This window comes from Lynx canadensis, chromosome B1, assembly GCF_007474595.2.
Source record: "Lynx canadensis isolate LIC74 chromosome B1, mLynCan4.pri.v2, whole genome shotgun sequence".
In the NCBI taxonomy this organism is placed as follows: Eukaryota; Metazoa; Chordata; class Mammalia; order Carnivora; family Felidae; genus Lynx; species Lynx canadensis.
In genome coordinates this window covers 150,563,945-150,587,822 of record NC_044306.2, presented here as the reverse complement: position 1 = coordinate 150,587,822, position 23,878 = coordinate 150,563,945, and the positions used below count along the sequence as shown (strand labels likewise).

General features: G+C 36.0%; 1 protein-coding gene across 1 annotated transcript in view; it reads right to left on the bottom strand.

Moving 5' to 3' along the window:
- Positions 1–23,878, bottom strand: part of LOC115513065 (transmembrane protease serine 11D-like) — a 77,566-nt gene that overhangs the window by 27,825 nt on the left and 25,863 nt on the right. The window contains exons 3-5 of the mRNA XM_030314501.1: positions 8,834–8,885; positions 5,732–5,857; positions 3,469–3,587 (exon numbers count right to left, since the gene is read on the bottom strand). Coding sequence (XP_030170361.1) covers positions 3,469–3,587; positions 5,732–5,857; positions 8,834–8,885 — 297 coding nt within the window. The remainder of the gene's footprint in view (positions 1–3,468; positions 3,588–5,731; positions 5,858–8,833; positions 8,886–23,878) is intronic.

The following is a 23,878-nucleotide window of genomic DNA, read 5'->3' as shown; positions in this document are numbered from 1 at the left end:
GGAGACATTAGGCTGGCAGTGTGGTGAACAGATCTGAAGTACAGAAGAAGAGTCTGGGCTGGAGACAGAATGAGTCATTAGTGTACAAGTGTTGGTTGAAGTAACACTCATCAAAGAGAACATCTAAGGATAGAAAAAAAAAAACAGTGTGAGAAAAGAGGAGAGCATAAGTCAAAGCCTTGGGGAATTTCAAAATTTAATGACAGTATAAAGGAAGGTGAGCCTATAGAGACAGAGAGGAGTGGCAAGAGAGGCAGGATAGGAAAAACAGATAAATGAATATATTGCATGAAAGTCATAAAATCATAGGCTTTTTGAGTTAGAATGTACTGTGAAAATTATCTGGTCCAATGACTTTATTTCACTGATGAGTAAACTGAGAGCTAGAAAAGAGAGATGAATTGCCTCATAGAAGTTTCTGAGACTATTCTGTTGCTCATGAAGGAAAACAATGTTGTCTGTGGGACAAGGACAATGATGATACTCATGTTACCATTGGGAAATGGTATGATACTTGGATTTGGAGTCAGGAGACCTTGGTTTGAATTCTGGTTCTACTACACTCCAGTTGAATGGCCTTTGACATGTTTCCTAAACTCACAACCTTTATTTTATGCATCTATAAAAATTATTTGTCAATTTATATGACTGTATAATACATGTGAAAGTGCTTTGTAAACTATAGATTAGCACCTTATTAGAGTATCATTCATATAATGTTTTAAATGTTCAAAGTGGTTTTACAGAAGGATAAATAAATGAGATTATGAAAATCATACATTAGAAGAATTTCAAGTGAAATCTTTTCCTGCCAGGTGTTTAAATATATTATAAAACCACAGTACTCTCAATAGCTTGGTACTAAAAACTGAAATAATAAAATTATAAAAAGAAAATGAGGGTTAATATTTTAAAGAGTATTTAGAATGAATAAAGCCATTTTTAACATGACACAAAATGAGAAATCATAAAAGGGATTGATAATTTAGCTCTATAAACATATAAAATATACATGAAATATATAAAATACATATGAAATATATAAAAAAACTAAATGTTTAACATTAAAAAATCCCTACATCATAAATAGGATTGAGAGTCAAATCACATTATTAGAGAAATATATGCAATGTGAATGACAGGCAAACTTTAATATGCTAATAAGGATAAGTGGTATTCTTTTTGTTTTTGTTTTTGTTTTTTTCGAATCCATATAGAATAGACAAATGCTCCAGTAAGAACATGGGCAAAGTCATGATCAGGCAATTGACAAATGAAGTCATAAAAATGACCTATTACTATATGAAAACAGATTAAATCTTAGTAATCAAAGAAATGAAAATCCAAATAATAGTGAGATATCACTTCTCACCTACTAGATTAGCAACAATTAAAATGATTTACAACGTTGAGGGTTAATGCTGTGGGGAAATAAGCATACTTGTGCATACTTATGTGCTGCTGGTGAAAATGTAAACTGGAGCACTTCTGGAGTGCAGCCTAAAAATTAATCTTATTGTATATATAAACCACATCTTCTTTATCCATTTGTGAGTTGATGGACATTTAGGCTGTTGTTGAAAGTGCTGCTATAAACATTGGGAGTGGAGGAGGGCACTTGTTGGGTGAGCACTAGGTGTTGTATGGAAACTAATTTGATAATAAATTATATTTAAAACAAAAAATAAAAAAACAGGTACAGTTCGGGGCGCCTGGGTGGCTTAGTCTGTTAAGCATCCGACTTCGGCTCAGGTCATGATCTCATGGTTCGTGGGTTCGAGCCCCGCGTCAGGTTCTGTGCTGACAGCTCGGAGCCTGGAGCCTGTTTCAGATTTTGTGTCTCCCTCTCTCTCTGACCCTCCCCCACTTGCACTCTGTCTCTCTCTGTCTCAAAAATAAATAAACATTAAAAAAAAATTTAAAAATAGGTACAGTTAAAAATAAATAAACAAATAAAAATTAATCTTAAAAATGCAGAGACCACTATATTAATATAAGCAACTGGTTGATAAATACATGGGAGAATTGACTGAAGAATTTTAAATAGTCTTCAAACATTCAACGCTTAACGCTTCACTCCTCTACTCCTTATGTGTGGCTTGCACATAGTGTCTTTCTTCCAAAGAGTATGGTATGGAAAAGAGAGGAAGTAACTTTACAGTGTAGAAACCTGACAAACACTACTTCAGCTGGGTGATCAAGTTGACAGTGATAAGTCATGTTGACAATTTAATGAACCCCCTTCATGTGATGGAGTGAAAATGATACTCTTTCTCTATGGCCGTCCTCCCCTGAACCTGTAATTCCACCCTAAGCATGAGGAAATAGTTTAGAAAGCCCAGTTATGGGATTTTACAAAATGCCTGCCCAGTACTCTGCAAAACTCTCAAGGTTCTCAAAACAAGGAAAATCTTAGGATCTGTCATAGATTCTCCTCCCAAATCACTGATTCAGCTGTTATTCTGATCTCATTAAACATTTAAATGATACACCTAACTTCCCTTGCTCTAATCCCATGCTAACTAAGCAGTTGTCCCATAAGTTGGCTTCTAGTGAGGTTTGCCTCTGGGGAAAAATGTGTTAGACAAGCCAGTGATTCAGTCCCCCAGCCATGAGAGTCCTCATTTAGATTAACTTAGTGGTTCCCAAATTGTGGTCCTTGGACCATTAGCATCAGCATCACCTGGGAACTTAGAAATGGAAATTCTTCAGTTTACCCCAGACCTATTGAATCAGAGACTCTACATCAGGGCCCAGAAATTTGTGTTTTGAAAAGCCTGCCAGGTGATTTTGTTAATGTTTAAGTTTTAGAGCAACTGGATTAATTTATATTCTTAGGACTCTTTAAAAGGAAGGGTAAGTAAGCAACCTTGACACTGGTCAACTCTGAGTCTCTGGGTGAAAGGTCACACACTGGTCCATGGTCATAAATGAATGCAAAGGGCCCACTTGTGAGGTTTCCTGGCAGGCCTCTTCAACTGAAAGCCCGAGCTTGCTTTGCATATTTTCTATGTGTATCATTGAGCCAAAGTAGGGTGTTGTCTAACCTATGTTATTATGGACATGCAAACATATCTTTTAACACCTGCTACCTGTGTGTTTAGTTGGATAAGAAAAAGGAAAGAAGGCAAAATGAAAAGGATTTAGAAAGGCAGTCTCAAGGAGAGCAGTAATAAATGCTCAACTTGCACAAACAATAGACTTCCAGCCTTTGAAGTCATAATCATATAAAATATTAATTTATTCAAGACTCTTCTAACACTTTCCACTTATGACTTAAAAAATGTAAAGAAGAACCAGTATACTAGCAAATTAACTTGGAAAAATCACAAAGAAACATATCTTTCAGTATTCAGGGAAGAAAACAATATAGAGCATCTAGCAATTACAGATATATCACAAAATATCAGATTTATTATCAAATTTGTTTGATGATGGGATAAAGAGCAAAGAGAAATATTAACTTACCATAGATTCAATTCTTCCACTCAAATCCCTATATTCCTGTGTAGCTGGTGAATTTAACTGATTACTGTATTTGACATTTAGGATTTGAAAGCTGCTATGATAAAAATAAGACTTTTGATCTGTAAAACAAAGAAAAGACAGAATCAATCTCACTGCTAAGTACTTTAATCTTTAGTTTATTCAGGATTATGGGAGGCTATCTTACACAATTTAAAAAAAGTTGCTTCTCTTAAAACTCCAAACTTATTATAAATGTAACTATAATAAGATTATTCATCTCTCTCTTTTTTAAATTGACAAAGCTGAAAATTTAAAGATGTAGGAAAATCAGAGCAGCATCATTTGTGAAATCAAACTGCTCAGAAGTATCATAATTTTCATTTTTACTATATTTTTGGGAGATTTGTGATTGAAGATTTATTAATTCAAGAAATATTAATGAATGTCTATAATATGCTATTATTCATTTATCCCTAAGGAATACCCAAAATAATTCTGAATAGTTTTTAAAATTATTTCAAATAATAATCTTTTTAGGGATATTATTGACTTGTCATTAGTTTTTTAGACTAAAACTAGAAAATAAGCCTTTGAACAGGATATCTAATTGGTTGTCCAGTGTGAATTGTTTTCATCAAAAAAAGTCTTCCAGAGGACATATTCAGCTGTGTGAGGAAAATAAAGACTCTCAAAACACACTGTATACATCTTAGAAACATTATGAACAAGGGCATAACCTAACCTGTCTCAGGAAAATCCCTGCTTTCTTTTGATCGTTCATATGCGATAACTAATGCAGAGAAATACTTCAATCAGGAGAAAAAGTTGGAGATCCTGGTGGAAGGGTAATGTATTCCTTTGTAGCGGAAGGACAAGTCTTTCAAGGGCTGTAAATGGTCACCCTCTGAAGAGGATTAACCTAGGTTCTGTTTGTGTGACAATATAGTACCATCAAAAGTGAAAATTCATTAATTTAATTGGAAACTTGAGATTTCTTTTTCCTGCCTCTGTAGTTCACCTAAGACATAGTTGACTCTGGGTGATTTGATAGCAAAATGTAGCAACAACTTTGTAATTAGATTGGCTGAGAAATATTATTCCTCATTACTGTTTTTTCTAGTGTTGGTAATTTTATTGTGCCACTAGGAGTTTTTCAACTCTCAAATAAGCATTTTTGCCCATTTACAATAGAACATACAATAAGTTATGTTTTCTCTTTCTCTCCATATTCATGGATACCCACATACCTACACCCACACATATGATTTAAATGACTTAACACAATTGTAGCTGAAATAAAATAACCTCAAAGTACATTTATAAGTGATAAAATCAGATTATAGCCTATGTTATCTAGTGAAATTTGACATATTTACGTTAAAACATCTGAAAGGGATGTTCACTGAAATATTAAGGAGCATTGTTTATGAATGAGCAGGGTATATGTGTTCTTTATATTGTTTCTTGTCCATATGTTCTACATTTTTGTTATAATAGAGAAAAGTAAAAGAACAGATCTTTTTAAAAATTTGTTTTTTTCCCTTATCTTTCATAACTCTTCTCTTAACTAAGACTGTTTTATCAGGCAATAGATCATGAATTAACAAATAACTAGGTACATCCAATTTTTAGGTGTTGAAACTTAAAGTTCTTTGCAATATTTCACTTCTACAGTTTTATCAGGTTATTATATGAAGAAGGAAATCATGATATTAAGTGAAAAAACACAGTAAGCAAATTCTAGTGTCAGAAAAGAATCAAGAGACGTTTTTCCTTTGGCTAGAGTAATTCTTGCCCGGGTAATAATGTTTATTTAAAAAAAACAGAAGAGGGGTGCCTGGGTGGCGCAGTCAGTTAAGCGTCCGACTTCAGCCAGGTCACGATCTCGCGGTCCGTGAGTTCGAGCCCCGCGTCAGGCTCTGGGCTGATGGCTCAGAGCCTGGAGCCTGCTTCCGATTCTGTGTCTCCCTCTCTCTCTGCCCCTCCCCTGTTCATGCTCTGTCTCTCTCTGTCCCAAAAATAAATAAACGTTGAAAAAAAAATTTTTAAAAATAAAAAATAAAAAAAAACAAAAGACAGAGAAGAGAAAAGTACTGATTGAGGGAATATATAGACACAAACATGTATTTAGAGATATAGAAGACCCTCAATCAGGTTATATTAGAAAATAAAAGTGGCAATAAAAGAATGACAGACTTGTCATCTGAAGGTGTATTTAGTTATTTGGCCTAAAAAGTGGTACTTTTAGTCTTCTAGTACTTACCAAAGGCTAAAAAGTGGATGAGTAGAGCTATGGTCACTGCCAGGATTACCACTCCTGCCACAACAACGAAACCCACTACATAGGGATTCATGAATCTTGAGGCTGATGGTACCCGTGCTGGCCTTAGAACAAGAGAAAATGATCAAAGACTAATTCTTTCACTTAAAGAAGCCATGATTTCAGTACTCATGATCATTATTGCCTCCCCAAGTCTTTTAGCCTATATGTGGTTCTATTTATAGGAAACTGCAGTGATTATTGATCAGAACATAATCCTGGAAATGAACCTGAACTAACATTCTCCTTAATAATTTTTCTTTCAAATTTCTTTCAGCACAGAACTGTTGACATTTTGGTAGTTGATAGAAAAATAAGTAAATCTGACCTATGCTTTGCACTTACTTTCCCTTCTTCTGTCAGTTGATGAAGTTCTCAAGAATAACAGCTAATTGTTCTGTTTTGCTGTAAGTTTTTCTAAGACCCTATGTTGGACACTTACTGTAGTAACCTCCCATAACTGGGCACCATCCCAGTGGTGTATAGAAGATTAATCATTTTGGGTGGGGAGTGGGGGGAAGGGAGTCAGAACAGTAGCATTCCTCACTGTCATATTCTCCATATTATTAAAAGTGGGGTGTGAACAGAGGATAAATGTTGAGATCCAGAAAGAGTAGCAAGCCCCTGAAATGAAGAACTGTACCAGCAGCAGATTTGCATGATTTATCATTTTTCCCCCATGAATTTGTCAACTTCAGTGTGAGTCAAAAGATTTGTACTAATAGAGTACATGGCATTATATTGAGTATATAGTCCAGATGCTATCTTCTTCACCTACCCACAACCACATATACTTGCACGAGGGAGGTAACCAAAAGGGCTAAGTGTGAATTTCTGTTTTATCCCTTGTGTGCTTGGAGATCACACTGTCATTAATCTGAGACTTTCCTAGTCTGACAAATGGAATTAATAATATCTGCCTCACAAGCCATTTTGAAGATCAATGAAGTTATGTTATGAACTATATTTCTAGTTAAATAGGTTACCACTAGGCTGTGTGCCTTTGGAGGGAAGAGATAGTGTGCATGCTTATGTTTCAGACACTTTGCAGGTTGCCTGGCATAAATAGGTGATAAATACTTATGATATTTATAAATATTTGTTGCATGTGTTAACTTATAAGCATGTGTCAGATTTAAAAGACTTCACAGAGCTGAAAAGCAGTTACATTTAGCCAGAATATAGTCTTTCATTTTTCCTATTTGTTTTGCCAACATTCTGGTATAAGTGTGAAAAGAATGCTCTGAGGGTCAGTGATTCCCAGACATTTAGGTTTCATTGCAGGGTTGCCTGATCTTGTTTGGGCTCTGCATAACTCAGAAACTTACAGAAGGGCACTTCCTGCTATTTTGCAATGTACCACCTGCACATTGTATTCTGTGGTTCTGGGACCAGTAACATTTCAAAAGATTATTGGAGGCAGACCTAGACTTGCCAACCTTCAATTCTGGTGAATAAACATGTTAAAAAAAAATAACCATGCTCAAACCTTATCATTTAAAGAAAGGACACTGAAGTACGTAGAAGTAGGAAGGACATAATCTCAGGCTATCAGAAAATAAATAACTTGGCTTTAGCCTTATGATACCTGTTTACTCTATTGCTCTTCCTTTGTTCATTTTGCTATACTGGTGAAAACTGACTGTCACTGATGCTGGTCCAGAGTCCAATATTTGGAAACCACTACTGTGGTAAACTTCAAGTTGGAGAAAATTGGCACTTTGACATTTGCTGATTTTTGAGACTCCATTTACTCATCTTCTACCTTAGGTGGTCACTGTACCAATGACATGTGATCACAAATTCAGAGTTTGGCATTTGTGATTTCAGAAAATGTTAGTGGCTGCTGAGTAGTGGCAGAGCCAAAAGGAGACAGGTTTGGAGTCAAGGGTAAACCCAAAAACCTAATGGATTTTGGGCCAATGGATTGACCCTTCTCCTCAACCAGAGATGAACTAATGTGTTAAGATTTGTGAGTGTGGAGGGAGAAGTACTGAAAGATTAGGAGTAGGTTGGAGGCTGAAAAGAAAAGCCAAAGGCTCAAGTCAGCATATGCTTTAGCTTGGATGAGCCTCCCATGGGAATGACTTTAGCACCAACTTTGCTTCAGTTCATGGAAAACACGTTAAACTCAATGACTAAAAAGCACCATGAAACATATGACTCAATAAATAAAGGGTGTGGAGCTCAAGTCATCTAATCTCACAAGCCATAATTAATTGCATAAGAATGGGTTGTTCCACCCTGTAGAAACAGCTGAAGAAATATCTTTCTTGTTGATAGTGAACCTTGTCATTGAACCTCTCTGTATGTGGCTGGTTACAAAGCTTATGCCAACACAGTCTAAATTGTGCACAATATTTACTTTGTAAACTAGTAGAGAAAACATGTTTGTAAACACTGAATTTTTACTCAGTGCAATGGAAATCTGTGCAAGAAAATACTTTGCTTTCAAAGCTTGTTCCTGATTAGTGAGATTTTTAGTGCTTGCATTTAAACAGCAAAACAGATAATTCAGTTGTAACATGTTTAACCATCTTCCCCCTCTCTTTGCTCTCTTTTATTGACTTGAAAACGTTATGTTAATGTTGGAAAATGTATTCCATACTTTTATCATGAGAGTCTAAGTGTCAGGCATTGTACATGTATATTGCCAATCTTCACAGTTGTAAAGCAGGTATTATGAACCCTGTTTTGAATATACGAGAACTGAGGGTCAGAGAGTAAATAACTAAAAATTACTCATGAATGGCAGAGCTGAAAACTGAAACTAGGTTTGTTTGAATCAAAGCACATGCTCTTCCTTTCATATACACCTCCTCCCTCACACTACAGGAGATAGGAAAGCTTTGGGACTTCTGTCTCTTCTGACTTCACTTGGGGGAAGCAAAGGGGATCAACATATACTGAGAGGTAGGACTTTAGTAAGTGTGCAATAAAATAATTGTTGATTTAATTTTAATTTGAAAGTAAGTCTTACATTAATATATCAAATTTATATAGGACTACTGTAGTAATTAATCTTTGCTATTGACACATACTTACAACCATTATAGGGCTGTGGATTAATAGAGCCATTGGCAATAATTTCCATTATCTGAAAGAATGGAGGAAAACAGTGACAGGGTAACTGCAAATTCAGATGCACATGATATGTATATAAAGGACTTTTAGACAATTTTGTGTCCTTTTAAATAAGATTTCAGATATCTTAGTAACAAAGGTTTGGTCCACAGTTGTCTTCTCCTACGAAGCATTCTTCCTGAGTAATCATACTTTATGTCATGGTTTTAGCAAACGTTCTATAGGATAATATTTTCTAGGATAGATCTTTAGCCCAGACCTCTGTTTTTGAGCTCCATGCCATTACTGCCTATTATCACCAGACACCTTATGGATGTTTTAAAACCTCCTTAAATATAACAGTTCAGTTCAAAACTGAATTTTCTCCCCAGCACTACACTTACTCTGTACTGTTTCTAAAATTGGTGAATGTCACTGCTATCTACCTTGTATTCTAAGTTGGAGACCTAGGAATTAGCTGCACCTGCTCCCTCTTAGTCACTTTCCACATTCAAGAGATCACCAAACAGTGCTTATCTTATACCTAAATTTTTTTTCCTATCTTAATCTATTTTGTTCTTAATTTTGACTGTTATCACCTGACTTATATTGCTTGAAATGCCTCTTAACTGGTCTCCCTTCTTCCATTAACTACTCAATCATTAATTAGTTAATGCAAGAAGAAACCAGGAGAAGAATGATTTTGGCAGAGGGAACAGCAGGCTCTGAGCCAGGAGCTCACCTGGTAAATCTGAAGAAGAGCAAGGGGGCAGCTGGACTGGGGTGGAATGAGCAAGGTAGAGGTAGAGGGCATGAGAGGGAGATAAGATAAGAGTAGGAGTCAGTGGTGGGGCAGATCTTTTAGGGCTTTTCATGTAAGGGCTTAGGTCTGCCTTCTGAGTCAAATAAAAAGTCTTTGAGGTTTTGAGCAAAGGAGTGACATCAGATCTATTTCTTTAATAGCATCACTCTGGGTGATAGGATGGAGGGCAGATAACTTGTTATTCAGTAGTTGAGGTGGGACATGATACTAGTTGAGACAAGCATGGGAGCAGTGGAGGTGGTAAGAGAAATGTCAGAGTTTGGATATATTTTTAATTTAGACCCTAGAGAATTTGCTGATGATTCATTTATGAGATATGGGAAAGGAAGGGCTTTAGACTGAATTCAGGATTTTTGTTTCTTTCTAATCAACACTTTAAAATCCTTCCAGGGACTTTTTGAATTTAAATCTTAGGTTCTGACTTTCTCCCCCTCCCCTATCTCATTTGAAAATTTATCTATAGCTTGTCAAGCTCCTCAGGATGGCATCCAAACCTTCCACGTGGCATTGAAAGCTCTTCATAGTTACCTCTGCAGCTTCATCTTCTGTCGTATCCTCATGTGCCCGCTTAACCCCAGCCAGACCAAATGGGACAGCCACGTCAGTGTGATGACCCTTTGTCTAGAAAATGTGATACCTCAACTTCCTGGCAGATTCCCCTTTTATTCTGAAGATAATTTAACCATTTTTATTTTCCCTCCAGGTAGATGCCTTTTTCTCCCCTAGCTTCCCCTCATCTGATCTCATAATGTTCAATGAATTTCCCTCTTCTAGTCCTTATCCCTTCATGTGGGAAACAACGATCTTCTTCCCTGCACCCACCTCCAGGCTGTATCTCATGAAAAGTAGACCTGCATCTTGTCTGTCAGGACATGCCCCATCCCTAGCATAATACCCATCCCAGAGTCGGCATCAGGTTTGTTTATGGAAAAAAATGACGAGTGACACTGCAAAGAAGGATTTAAAAATAATTTATAGTTTAGAAGGACTTCATATAGGATTGTGTGATGTGCATTTTTATTTTAAATACTGACAAAATGTAGATTGGAGAATAATCTCTGCCATCTAATGAGTGCTTACCATGTACCTGGCACTGTATTGACTTTTTCTACATCATTGAATTTAATCCTTGTAAATAACCCTAGTTTACAGATGATGAAATAGAGGCTTACTTACTCAGCTAGTAAATGACAGAGCTGGAATGTGAATCCAGGTCTGTCAAGCTCAAACTGCAAATGTCCACATCAGATGGGAGGAGATTTTTATGTTAATTATCATGTTGTTGTTATCCATTTCTATCCCCTACCTTATTGCTGATGCTAAGAAATGGAAAGTTCAAAATATTTCTTTAGACTTTGTGTTATAGGATATACAAACACGTATATTTGAATATGTATGTGTGTGTATTTACGTTATGTATTGGAGTTATGAAGACTCTGAAATGGTTCCACTAGGCAGACATTAGACATCTAATTCAACGTTTTAATTTTTTTAGGTTGAGAAACACTTTGTTCAAACAAGGTCTTGCTTGCAAGTTCAATAATGGAAAACATTAAATGGAATAGCTTTTCTGTTTGAATTTGGGATGGGAGAAAAGGATCCCCTGCTCCTATTTCCAGTAAATTTTCACTGATCTAGTCCAACATTTTTCTCTTTCTTTCTTTCTTTCTTTCTTTCTTTCTTTCTTTCTTTCTTTCTTAAATTTTTCTGTTCTTGATAAACTTAGGCGCAAGAAAGAGAGACACAAGAGGATTATTCCCGTTATACAACTAGATGATGGCAGAGTCATTGACACAGTTTTAAGACTTCTTGAATATATTTATTTCATTAAACCATGGTGCATTCTGAAAACTCTAGGTTAATTTGGAAGATAAGAATCTTATCCTTGAATCACAAACCCACACCACTTTATGTCTGTGTACCTTTGGAATGCACTACGTGACTTTCTTTTAAATCAATGATTTACTTGCCAATTTATTTTTCTCTTGGGTAGCATTGAAATAAGTTTATATTCCTTGGAGATATAAATCACTTTATGCTTCCTGAGGCTACAGAGGCTGGGCAAGTGGTGGAGGACCTGAGCTAACTTATGTAATACTTTGATGAGAATTAGGAAAAGGCAGCTTTTCTGGGACACAGAGACAATTATGAAAGCTGCTCCTTGGGCTGCATGCAGCAACACTCTGGGACAGACAGCTTGCCAGGGAGCACAGCCTCCATCTCAGCTTCGAATCTTCCCCCGAGCCATGCAATTTAGTGCATTGCACAAACTTCACAACTGTATATAGCAGACCTGAAATGATGTGCTGAAGTCCTGGAATCTGTTGTTTGTAGGGAAAGTCAATCTGGGATTCAAATTCTTCTCACCAAATTTGCAAGTTCATATGAACAAATGACTAATAGGTAGACGTGTGTGTGTGTGTGTGTGGGTGTGTTTGAAGTCCTGGAGTTGGGAGTTGATGGTTTGTAAGACCCTGCTGCCAGTAAAGCTAAGAGTGTGTTCTCAATTCCTTTACTGGCTTGTTAAGTTTTTTCTTTCTTAGGACTCAGGCTATACTCTGGAACTCAGCCTCTTTTAAATAAATTGAGGTCATAGGATGAATCCCATGAGAGAGTGTGGCCCCAAGAGGAAAAATCTACCTTTACTGTTGAGGGAAAAAATAAATGCCTTTCCTAATGGTGCTCTATTCATACTTTGTCTAACTGGTCTTAAACTTGAAGGATTCATTTTCATATACTGGAAGTCCATGGGCATTCTTTTTTCATTTTATTATTTTTATTATAGCATTGAAATGTATTTCAAGATAAGTTACCACAATTATTAACTGATTTAGAAAAATTTCACTGGGTCCTAGTGATTGAGGCTGCATTAAACAACTACTAGAGAAAGAAAATATTGTAAATTATACTTCATCATAGTGTATTAAATCTTAATTTATTTGGACACTGCTAAGTTGAAAAATAGTTTCAATTTTGTAATATTTTAAGTTTTGTTAATAGTGTTCACTTTATGTTTCTGTAATAAGTAAGGCAGGCATTTAAATTTTTGTAATTAAAAATTATTTCTTCTTTTGTGAGATTTCCTTTGTTCTAACATCAGCCATGTTTTTGAAATAGAAGATTTAAGATATGAAATATTCCTTTAATTGACTTTAAACTTCTGAGCATAGTGTTCAATTCTCTCATTGTAAAAGAGTTCTAAGGGGAATATGGAAAAAGACATGCAGTTAGGAGATTTACACTGTAGAATCAGTCTTGTGTAATTATTAATAGAAGATGTCTGAAGACTCCTGACTTAGAGAGTCAGTTAAGGACTTGGAGGCATATTCTGTTTACTGCCCTGCTATGCTTAATATACACTCGCTTTTATAAGGAAAGTAATCTTTGCTGGAACTCTACAGCTGCCCAAAGGGTGGGTTCTTGCTTCCATCACTGAGATTATGGAGCCTTCTCAGTGTGCAAATGGGCACAGTGGCATTATGGTAGATGGTAGCGTGGTGTATAAAGGTGAGCTACCTAGGTGATTTGAAAACAACAGAACAGATGGAAATATTTCTTCTCAAACTTCATGATGCTGACATTTTAAGTGTATTTCTCTAGAAATCATCAAATCCACAAAGTTATGGGAGCAATGTTTTGTTGATTCAATCATTAAAGAAGAATATACGCCTAGTGTTTCACCAACAGTCATGACAGAGAAATTCCTGACCCAGGTTACCTATCTCCTTGATAATTAATGTTAGGGAGAACCTAGTGTACTATAGAGGGCACTGCTGTTCAATGTTAGTATTCCCTCTGAGTTCTAGAAAGTGTAATTATTGACAGAGCTATTGAACCTAGAGCAGGTTCTAAGCAAGAAACAATTATTTAGTTGAAGATTTGTTTCCTTATCTATTTTCCTCCAAATAGAATTTTTTTACCTATCTGGTTTGAGTTTTCAATAAACAAGTTTTATTTTCTGCCTTCATTCTCTTCTTTCCCTTCTTTTCCTTTCCTTTTTTTCCTTATTTTTGGCTGAAGATCTGTAACCTTTATTGGCACCAACATTATTTGCCAACTTTCTGAAAATTACAAGGAAATATTCATGGCAGTATAAATATGTGATATTTTATTGTCAAGGTGCTCTTTGGGAAATGAGTAGTTTAAAAAATTTAAACTTAAATGTATCTGTTGCAGTGATGAAAATGTTCCGAAATTGGATTTTGGTGTTGGTTGTACAACTCCATAAATATGCCAGTAACCACTGAATCATACATTTAAACAGGTGATATTTATGTTCTGGAATTACATCTCAATAAAGCTGTTAAAAAATTATATCCATATTTTATTGATTATTAACTTATTGCAATAACAAAATTACCAAACTGTCAGAGAATAATTGACAGAGTAGCTTAAACTCACAGAAGCAGAAAAGTTCTCAATAATCCATTCAGTTCAAGTTTCTTTTTTTTAAAAAATTTTTATTAGTTTTCTTTATTTTTGAGAGGCCAAGAGAGACAGCATGTGGGGGAGGGGCAGAGAGAGAGGGAGACACAGAATCAGAAGCAGGCTCCAGGCTCTGAGCTGCCAGCACAGAGCCCAATGCAAGGCCTGAACTCATGAACCATGAGATCAAGACCTGAGCCGAAGTCAGTCGCTCAACCGACTGAGCCACCCAGGCGCCCCAATTCAGTTCAAGTTTCAATGCCATTGCCATGCAATTCTCAGTGAAGTATTGGAATACAGTGGTGTATTATTGTTGATAGCAAGTGATTTGTTACAAATAATAGTTAAAGATTCAGAGTTTTGAAATAATTTACTTCTTACACAATTTAGAGTCGATAATTCTGGCATAACATTCCTCTTACTGATTTGCGTTTTCTTATATTTTTGGGTGGAGTTACAAGTAGTGCATGGTGAATTGCTTATAAGCCTGGTTAGATCCCTGGGGGTGTGTCACACATATTACTATCATATGTCAGGGTGGGGAAAAAAGGCCAAGAAATTCCAGAAAAAAAGCTTATATTTAAATTCAAGCTCAGATGTGACAAAACCCATTTGTTCTTTGCACATTCCCTAATTCTGCTGATTCTTTCTTCCCATATGCACCCTAAGCTGACTAGATATTAGAGTTTTCCCAAGCTTATTTGAGCACAGAAGTATTTATTCCTGAAATACCTAACATTTTGAGGATCACAATGTTCCCAGCACCCAGTTAAGAAAATGCTGCTCTGTGAGTTCTAACTTGCCCAAGGCATTAAGTGTTTCTGCAGGAGAGCATGGGAACTATTGCACTCCCAGCTTAGAAGACACGCTTATTCATATTTAAATATACAAGGAGGCTTCTTGCTGTGCCTCTCTCTCCGTTTTGGATACTTGAGAGACTACCATGTAGCTGTTGAATTTCATTGTAGTTGGAGCTGTTTAGTACTTCTTAAAGTTTTTTATAATGTTTATTTATTTTTGAGAGAGAGAGAGAGAGAGAGAGAAAGAGAGAGAGAGAGACAGAACGCGAACAGGGGAGGGGCAGAGAGAGAGGGAGATACAGAATCCAAAGCAGGCTCCAGACTCTGAGCGGTCAGCACAGAGCCTGATGTGGGGCTCGAACCCACGAACTATGAGATCATGACCTGAGCTGAAGTTGGATGCTTAAGCAACTGAGCCACCCAGGCGCCCCCTGAATTTAATTCTAGTGGCTTATTGCCCAGTTTGCCTACAGAAGCAGAGGAAAGAATTGAGATTCTCAGTATTATTTTCCCATGATGGTTTTATGTCATAATGAAATGAACAGAATTCCAAGGTCACTGATCCTAATATTTTTGAGGCCTACACAATAGAATATGTCCCTTGGAGCTTAGGAAAAATGCAGACATATGGTTTATGTTGGGAAACAATATGTATAGTGGGGGTAGAACATTGTTGAAGTGGTCAGAAAAGCTGCTCGACGTGAGGCAAATCACTCCTCTGGACTCCAGTTTTCTCTTTTGTCATTGAACAAACAATCAGTGAATTTACTTGTTACCTTCACACTGTTCTTTCCTCCTTTACAAGGGTGGCTCCTTCTAAATTTCCATGACCACTCTATTAGTAGGTTTTCTTACCTTTACTGCCCACGCTGTTTTTGCAAACACTATTTCTTAAGAAAGTCTGTCTGCTTACAAGGTCCTATCCATCTCCCCATCTTCATATCCCTGCTTCCTAGTAGATGGTAAGCACCATGAGAGGCAGCAGTTAAGAACATAGGTTCTGAAGGTGGACACACTGGCTACAAATTCCACTTCTGCCATTTGCTTACTATATGAACCTGGGAACTCACCTAATTTCTCCTTAATGTCCTTACCTGCAAACTGAAGATACCAGTAGTACCTCCAGACTGTTGTGAGGACAAATGAGTTAAACATTTGTTAACATAGCTAGAATTACATCTGGCATTGGGCCCTGTGTTGGTGCTTGGTCAATCAAATAAATGAGGGCAGGCACTGCTTGTAATTAATTCTCCACTGTATCTCTCAAAGTTTTTAATGGTCTGTGTTTAAGTGGAGCTGTACAGGGATGGGGCCCTGTTTACTCTGTGAACATGGCTCCTAACATGGGCATGAAGAGCCACACACGTAGGGGTTCTTTTCTGTCTCCTGAACCAATGCATCCATTTACTGGGTTTCTTCTATTTTTATATAAGTATTCAATGAAGCACTAGCCCTGTCCAGAAGCCTGTATTTTTAATTGCTACACAAGTAATATAAGATAATGTAAGATAGGGGCGACTGGGTGGCTCAGTCGGTTGAACGTCCGACTTCGGCTCAGGTCATGATCTCACAGTTCGTGGGTTTGAGCCCTGCATCGAGCTATGTGCTAACAGCTCAGAGCCTGGAGCCTGCTTCGGATTCTATGTCTCCCTCTCTCTCTGCCCCTTCCCTGTTCATGCTCTGTCTCTGTCTCAAAAATAAATAAACATTAAAAAAAAAAGACAATGTAAGATAATATCGTACAATAGTGATATGACTTTTGTAATCAGACAGACCAGCTGATGGCTGGCAAGTGATAAAACCTCTCTGGGCCTTAGTTTTTCCTCATTTATAAAATGAAGACAATCACATGCCAAGGAGGGCTGTGAGATTAAATGGGATACTATTTGTAAAAGTATTTAGAACTCTGGCCTGTGTTCAATAAATGGTAAATTCTACATTCTTCTTTTAGGTAGAACCCAGCTTTAGCTGCAAATAATATATCTTTTTTTATAATGTCATTTCTCAAGAGTGGTAACATTCTGTATAATCACAGAATGTTAACAATGGAAGAGAATTTCAGGAATAACCACTCCGACTTCCCGTTATGCAAAAGAATAAACTGATCTACAGAGAGGTTAAGTGCTGCTATGAAGCCTCTTGACTTTGTTTGTCAGTGCCCCTTCTTTGTTATTTTATTGTTTTTTTTGCAACCCAGGACATGGTAGGCACTCTATTAACAGTGTTTATTAAATAAACGTTAGGAAAATCAATAGCTATTGAATACTTACAATGCCCTTCTGCTAGGCATTGGGGACATCTTAAAAATGGCCAAAGAATTGTCTTTGCCACGAGGCAGTCCTGTCTTTCTGAGGAAGGCTAGGACATATCTGGTAACAGCGTTTGGTACTATTGACAGTTCCTTTTTTTATTGAAACACTGTCTTTTTTTTTCTCCCATGATTTCACACTCTAGCTTTCTGGTTCCTCCTCTTAAATGTCTTGTTGGCTGCTTCTCCTGTATTCAGCCTTAGGTGTCTTATGTTTCTTCATGTTCTGTCTGGGTGTTCTCTTTTCTCTCTAGCTGATCTCATGCAATCAGCTTCAATTACCATCTAAACCAACAGCTCTCAAGTGTTTGTGTGCATGAGAATCAACTGAAAAGCTTGGAAAAACAAAAGATTCCTGTATCCAATATCCAGGTAAACTGTTTCAGTGGGTCTGGTCTTGCTACTCAGAAACCTTCATTGTTTTTTTTAATTTTTAAATTTTATTTAAATCCAAGTTAGTTAACGTATAGTATAATAATGATTTCAGGAGTAGAATTTAGTGATTCATCTCTCAAATATAACACTTAATTGCCTTAGGGGATTCAGATGGAGATTATACACTCTGAAATATTATACACTCTGAGAAACACTGATCTACACATGATTTTCAAGCCAAAGTCTTCAACTACATCCTTTACATAGTCTCACTTGGTGTCTAGAACTCAGCATTTCTAAAGCTGAATTTACTGTCTTCTCCCTTCTAGCACTTGTAACCTGTTTCTGCCCCATCAAACAGCCCATTGTTGGCATTTCTTTTTCAGTAAATGATACCAATATCTCTCAAGTTACTCATGTAGAAAAACCGAAAGTCCTACTCAACACCTCTCTCTCTCTCTCTTTTTTTTCAAATTTGCCTTTTCATGTTTTTTATTTATTTTTATTTTTTATATAATTTATTGTCAAATTGGTTTCCATACAACACCCAGTGCTCATCCTCAACACCTCTCTCATCCCCAGTCAAGTGCCAGTGCCATCCTTTCTGCTTCTTATGTCTGTTTTATCGGCACTCCCACCACATTTGTCCATTCCATCTTCATTTTTTTTTTTTTCTGAAATACTGCACTAGCCTCCAACTGGTCTTCCTTCATCAATGGGTGTCTCTCCTTTCCCCAAGGATCATTCCCTGCAGACAGCCAGAATTGTCTTTTAAAAATCCTAGCATAGTAATATCTCTGCCCTCACCAAACCTTTAACAGTTTTACATTTCTATCAGGATATAATCCCAACTCCATTTTATGGTGTTTAATGACTAGCATAATCTGTTTCATGCCTGCACTTAAGTTTCTGATTAAATAATACTCCCTTAGAGAAACCTTCCATAAATGGCTAGTTTCCTCTATTACAATACTTATTTTAATATCATCCTATTAAAAAAGTAAAAATGAGACCACATATTTTCATATCAATCACTATAAAGGTTGTCTCCTGGCCAGAAAGTTTGTGATTTTCAACAAAGACTACCTTTTGCTCTGTTGAGATTTCCATAGAATAAATATGTTCAATGAAAATTGCTTCAATTTATCTTAATTAATAAAAGCCACCCCCAAGCTTTTTTCTGTAGTACTTACCACAACTATAATTAGATAGGTACTTGCTTGTTTAAATTTTTTAGTGCCTGTCTTACCAATAAACAACATGAAAGCAGTTCCATTCTGTATGTCTAGCACCCCACACGGTTTCAGTGCCACTATTAGCCACTGAAAAAGTGGGTATTTTTTAAATGGGTGAATAATGAATGAATGAATGCAGTATCCTTTATGGAGTATAAATATCATAAAAGACTTAAAGATAAAGTGCATGGATATGTAGGATTCAAAATGGCTTATTTTGCCACATTGAATTAAAACTTGTTTTCAAGCAAGAACATTTTGGGTTTCCCAATGAATGATTGAAGACTTGAGGGAACAGTACTTGCCCTTGGAAACCATAAGCTTACATAGTAGTGAAAACCGTGGAACTAGTTGGAATCATACAGAAAGTAAGTATAGCTACAGAAGAGAAACTGTACCTCAGATTACTCAGAAATTGGGCAATAGGAAAATGAAAATAATCCAATAACATAAATTCAGAAAGTTTGACCAATGGGATAGGATTAAATTCAGGAGACAATGGTGTTTTGGAAGCTTTATGAAGATCGTGTTTCAAGGAAGGAATGATCTACTCTGGAGCTATTAAGTAAAAATGAGTGTTGAGACCTGACCATTGGATTTTGCAATGCAGACAATCTCTGAAGATCTGGACAAGAGCTATTTCAGAGCCGTAGGGAAGAGAAACTTTTTGCAGTGAGACAAGAGAGAGTAGGTTAAAGATAAATATGCACACACTCTGTGACACAGAAAATCCATTTTCAGGAGAAACTCTTGCACACTTGTACCACAGGATTCATTTGAGAATGTTTAAAGCTACAGTATTTGTAATGGCAAAATACCATAAGGGTGGCTATGTAAGTTAGAATATATTCTTACAATGGAATATCATATTGCTTGTGAATGAATAAATTATTACTACCTACTTTATTAAAACATAATTTTGATTCCATTTATATTAATTTAAATGTAGGTAGAACTAAATTATATGTTATTTGGGGATCTATCTATGAGCAGTAAAATCACAAAAATCAAGGACATTTAGATAACATGCCAGATAACAGATTGGGCCAGGTCGGGAGAACACAGTCAGTAGACAGGATGCAGTTGGGGAGGGGCCACAGTCTTCAAAAATACTGGTGATGCTATTTGTCTTAATAAATGGTGACTGCCTTGAGGTTCATTTTAAAAATTAGTCTTTATGCAATATATTTCACAATAAAAAGTTAAAAAAAGAAAAGTAGTGAAGAAGGAAATAGAAATGGAGGCAGTGTGTCTAGACAAACCTTTGGCAGAGTTTTGCTGTTGAAGGGAGGAAATGAGAAATAAAACACCAGCTGGAGAGGGAATGTAGGTCTAGGAAGGATTTTTTTTGTTTTTTGTTTTTTAAACTGGAAATCGTATGGGAGTATTCCAGCAGAGAAACAAATGGTAAGCTTTAATTCATTCTTTGTAATATTAAACTCAGGCAGATATCCTGGCTAAGAAGTAAGATTGTCTGGGTAAAAATTTGTCTAGATTAGAAAAAATATGTTCAATGGCTGTTTTTAATATATTTCCTTAAAGCTTGAGGTTACTTATCCTTTTATTAATCACTGAAACACTTGTTCATATCTCTGGCAAATGGATACTATAAGTATTCAATAGAATCTGCCATTTTCTTTCTGCTGAGTTAGTCATCCATGTGTAAACTTTCCCAAAGTCAATCTTATTTTCAGTCATTTTGGATAGTTATCCAATGAATGGCTTTAGACTTGGAATGGTGCTTCTATTTTACATATCATGAACATATGCTATATTTAGACTTAAAGCATACTTTGAAAAACTGTGACGTTTTCTTTGCTCAAGAGAATGGGATCCTTGTAGTTGGAGAAATTGGATTTAAGGAATTGGATTGAATATCTTTAAGTTTCCTTATAATAGTAGGTGTTGATTCATGACTTATTTTAGGGGTATCAACCGTAGCCATGTTGGGGGCTGAAGCAGCATAAAATCAGGTAAGTAACAAATTTCTAGGAAATAACTTGGCAGTTCCTTCTAGAGGACAAATTGAAAATGGACATGAGAGGGGCGCCTGGGTGGCTCAGTCGGTTAAGTGTCTGACTTCAGCTCAGGTCACAATCTCTCAGTCCGTGAGTTCGAGCCCCGCGTGGGGCTCTGGGCTGATGGCTCAGAGCCTGGAGCCTGCTTCCGATTCTGTGTCTCCCTCTCTCTCTGCCCCTCCCCGATTCATGCTCTGTGTCTCTCTGTCTCAAAAATAAATAAAAACGTTAAAAAAATTTCTTGTAAGAAAATGGACATGAGAGAATTTGTTGGAGAATATATGATCCTAGGTGACTAATTGTAGCCTACCTCCTATGTATTGTAATGCCATGTCCCCACCTCCCAGCATGTACCACCATTAGAAAAAGTCTGGCCAAGTGTGGCAAGTGTTTTGGTACGCAGCCTGGGGTTTTGTGGGCAAAAACGTGAACTTTAAGTTCACTATTTTTGGGTGCTGTGTCTGTAAAGATAAATTGATACCCACTTGTCTAATTTCTATTAAGACATATATTCTTTGCTAATGATTTATAATTTAAAGCATGGTTTATGAAAGTTAAAATGGCAATTTGTAAAGCAGCATTGAAACAACAGGCAGAGTTTGGAATATGTTTTTGACAGTTATGGCTTTTTCCTCCTACTTTTGTCTCATGTTGTTTTGAGCTGGTAGAAGGCAGAGCACCTGATTGGCTTCGGCATGTCTGTTTAGACAGTTCATTGTATCACAAGCACAGACAAATGGGAAGAAAATGGAAATAGGATCTGTTATGGTTTAAGGCTTTCTGCTAAGACTTGTCTGTTCCTGAGCTGAGATATGCTCCCTTACCTTTAAGTCTTTCCTTAAACTACATTCTGAATTCCAGCTTGTAAATCTTTATCCTGTTTTCCAAACTGTATTTCATACTTTTTATGTAATCTAGTGGACATAGATAGACACTCCTTGTGTAAACTTGACAAAATCTGGAATACCCAAGGATTTAAAATGAATAATTATTATATCATGATAACATAGCTGTGCAGATTCTTGGGCCCTGTGGTAGGATTTCTTTCTTTGGAGAGGGGTGAACAAGGTAGATGAAGATAGGAACACAGCATTTTTGCAACCTTTAGGAAAGGACAACCTGGAGGGGTCTGGGGGGTTAATGTATATATAAAAGTAATCAAACCATCCAAGAGAGCCCATTCTCAACCAAAATATATCACAGAATTTACCTAGAAATATACCAAAAATTCCCTAAAAATTGCCTACAATTACCTGAAAAACATATTACACACTTTTATTTCCCTTCTTTTACCCAATTTGGATACCATGCTTTTTCAGAGCATATGAAGGAATTGGAAAATCGTGGAGTTTGAGATTTAAATTGGAGATAGTATGGCATGACTTTATGCTGATGGGAATATTCTAGCAGAGAAGGAAACTGTATGTTTTAATTCATCCCTTGTAGTGTTAAACTCAGGCAGATGTCTTGGCTTTAAAGTAAAATTGTCAGAGTGAAAATTTGCCTAATTTTTAACTCCCCAGCCCATTTGAATACTCTTTCACCTTTCCACTGAGAAGTCTGCTCTTTATTCAGGTTGACAGAAGGCACTAGTTTTTAGGCATGGATCCTCAAATTGGTAGATGAGAATCCATAAACTATTTTCAAAATTTCATCAATTTGGCATGGTAACTTTGATGATCTCATTCTCATAAAAACCAACCAATCCATGGGATGCCTGGGTGGCTCAGTTGGCTGAGCATCTGACTCTTGATTTCAGCCCGGGTCATGATATATGAACCCAACTAATCCATGAACAAAACTAATTGGTAATTATATATATTTTAGGTTAAAAAAGGAGCACAGATTGATTTTTTATAGTGCAGGCTATTTAAAAGATAAAATATTTCAGACTGATCTGTAGAAATCAAGGCTTCAAAGAAGAGTCTTTGTGATTGGAAAATTTGGTTCTGATTGAGTGTCGTATTTCACGTAGGGTGGATCAATTTAGGAATTAGATAGAGGTATTCTGAAATTGTACATCTCTTTTATTATTTGCATTGTTTTTATATCTTTCTATATTTTCCTTTGAATGATATTTTGATGCACCTTTAGCTCCTTATAAGGGCCAATTTTTGAAAAATTAGAGAAATTTCTTTACAAAATTAAAATAAAAATGTTTCAGCCAAATGCATTTCAAACTGTATTTTGATTACCAAAACAATGTTACATTGTTATAGATAGTTTAAAAATAATGGAAAAAGGTAATTAATAAGCTTACCAGTTTAATACAACAAGCATGATTAGTAGTAGAGCTCTGTGATGTGATAGTCCATGAGTAAATACAACTGTGGCTTTTTGCATACAGTGAGGACAGATACAATGTATAAATTCAGAGATTTTAAACCCTTTTAATGAATTCAGCATATCCATTGAGCATGAAATTATTTTATTTATATATTATTCTTTATTGTTGTTAGAAACTTACATGGTTACCTATTTTTCATTTGTGTATTTATATATATTCAAATGCACATAATTGTATATATATTTTATTAAAATGATCTAAGTTTTCATTGAGTTTTCTAAAGTTTGGTAGATTTAAAGTAAACTCAACTACACTTAATGTAGCCAATCTATTGCTAATGTTTTTATTTAGCACATTTTTTAGATGACTTTTTAAATGGCTTAGTATCAGGTTTTTCTGTGTTCATGGAAAAACAAAATGAACAATAGGTATAATCATAGATACACATATAAACATATCAAATTGTATAGTGATTTTTGAGATTGTACGATCTGATTTTGGATTAGACCACAGTTTGTTGCTCCTTTTATGTAAATGTGTATGAAAATAAATATTAATTAAAAAGAAAACTGAACAAGTACTATTTTTTTCTTAAGTATCAATAACAATTTACTTGAAAATAAGGATATGGTAAGTTTATGAAAAGTAAACAAATACTATCTTATCTTCTTAAAGAAGACTTCAGGTTTCAGGTTCATTACATATAGCTAGTAGCTATACAGAAGTCAAAATACAGAATCATGGAAAAATTCTAAA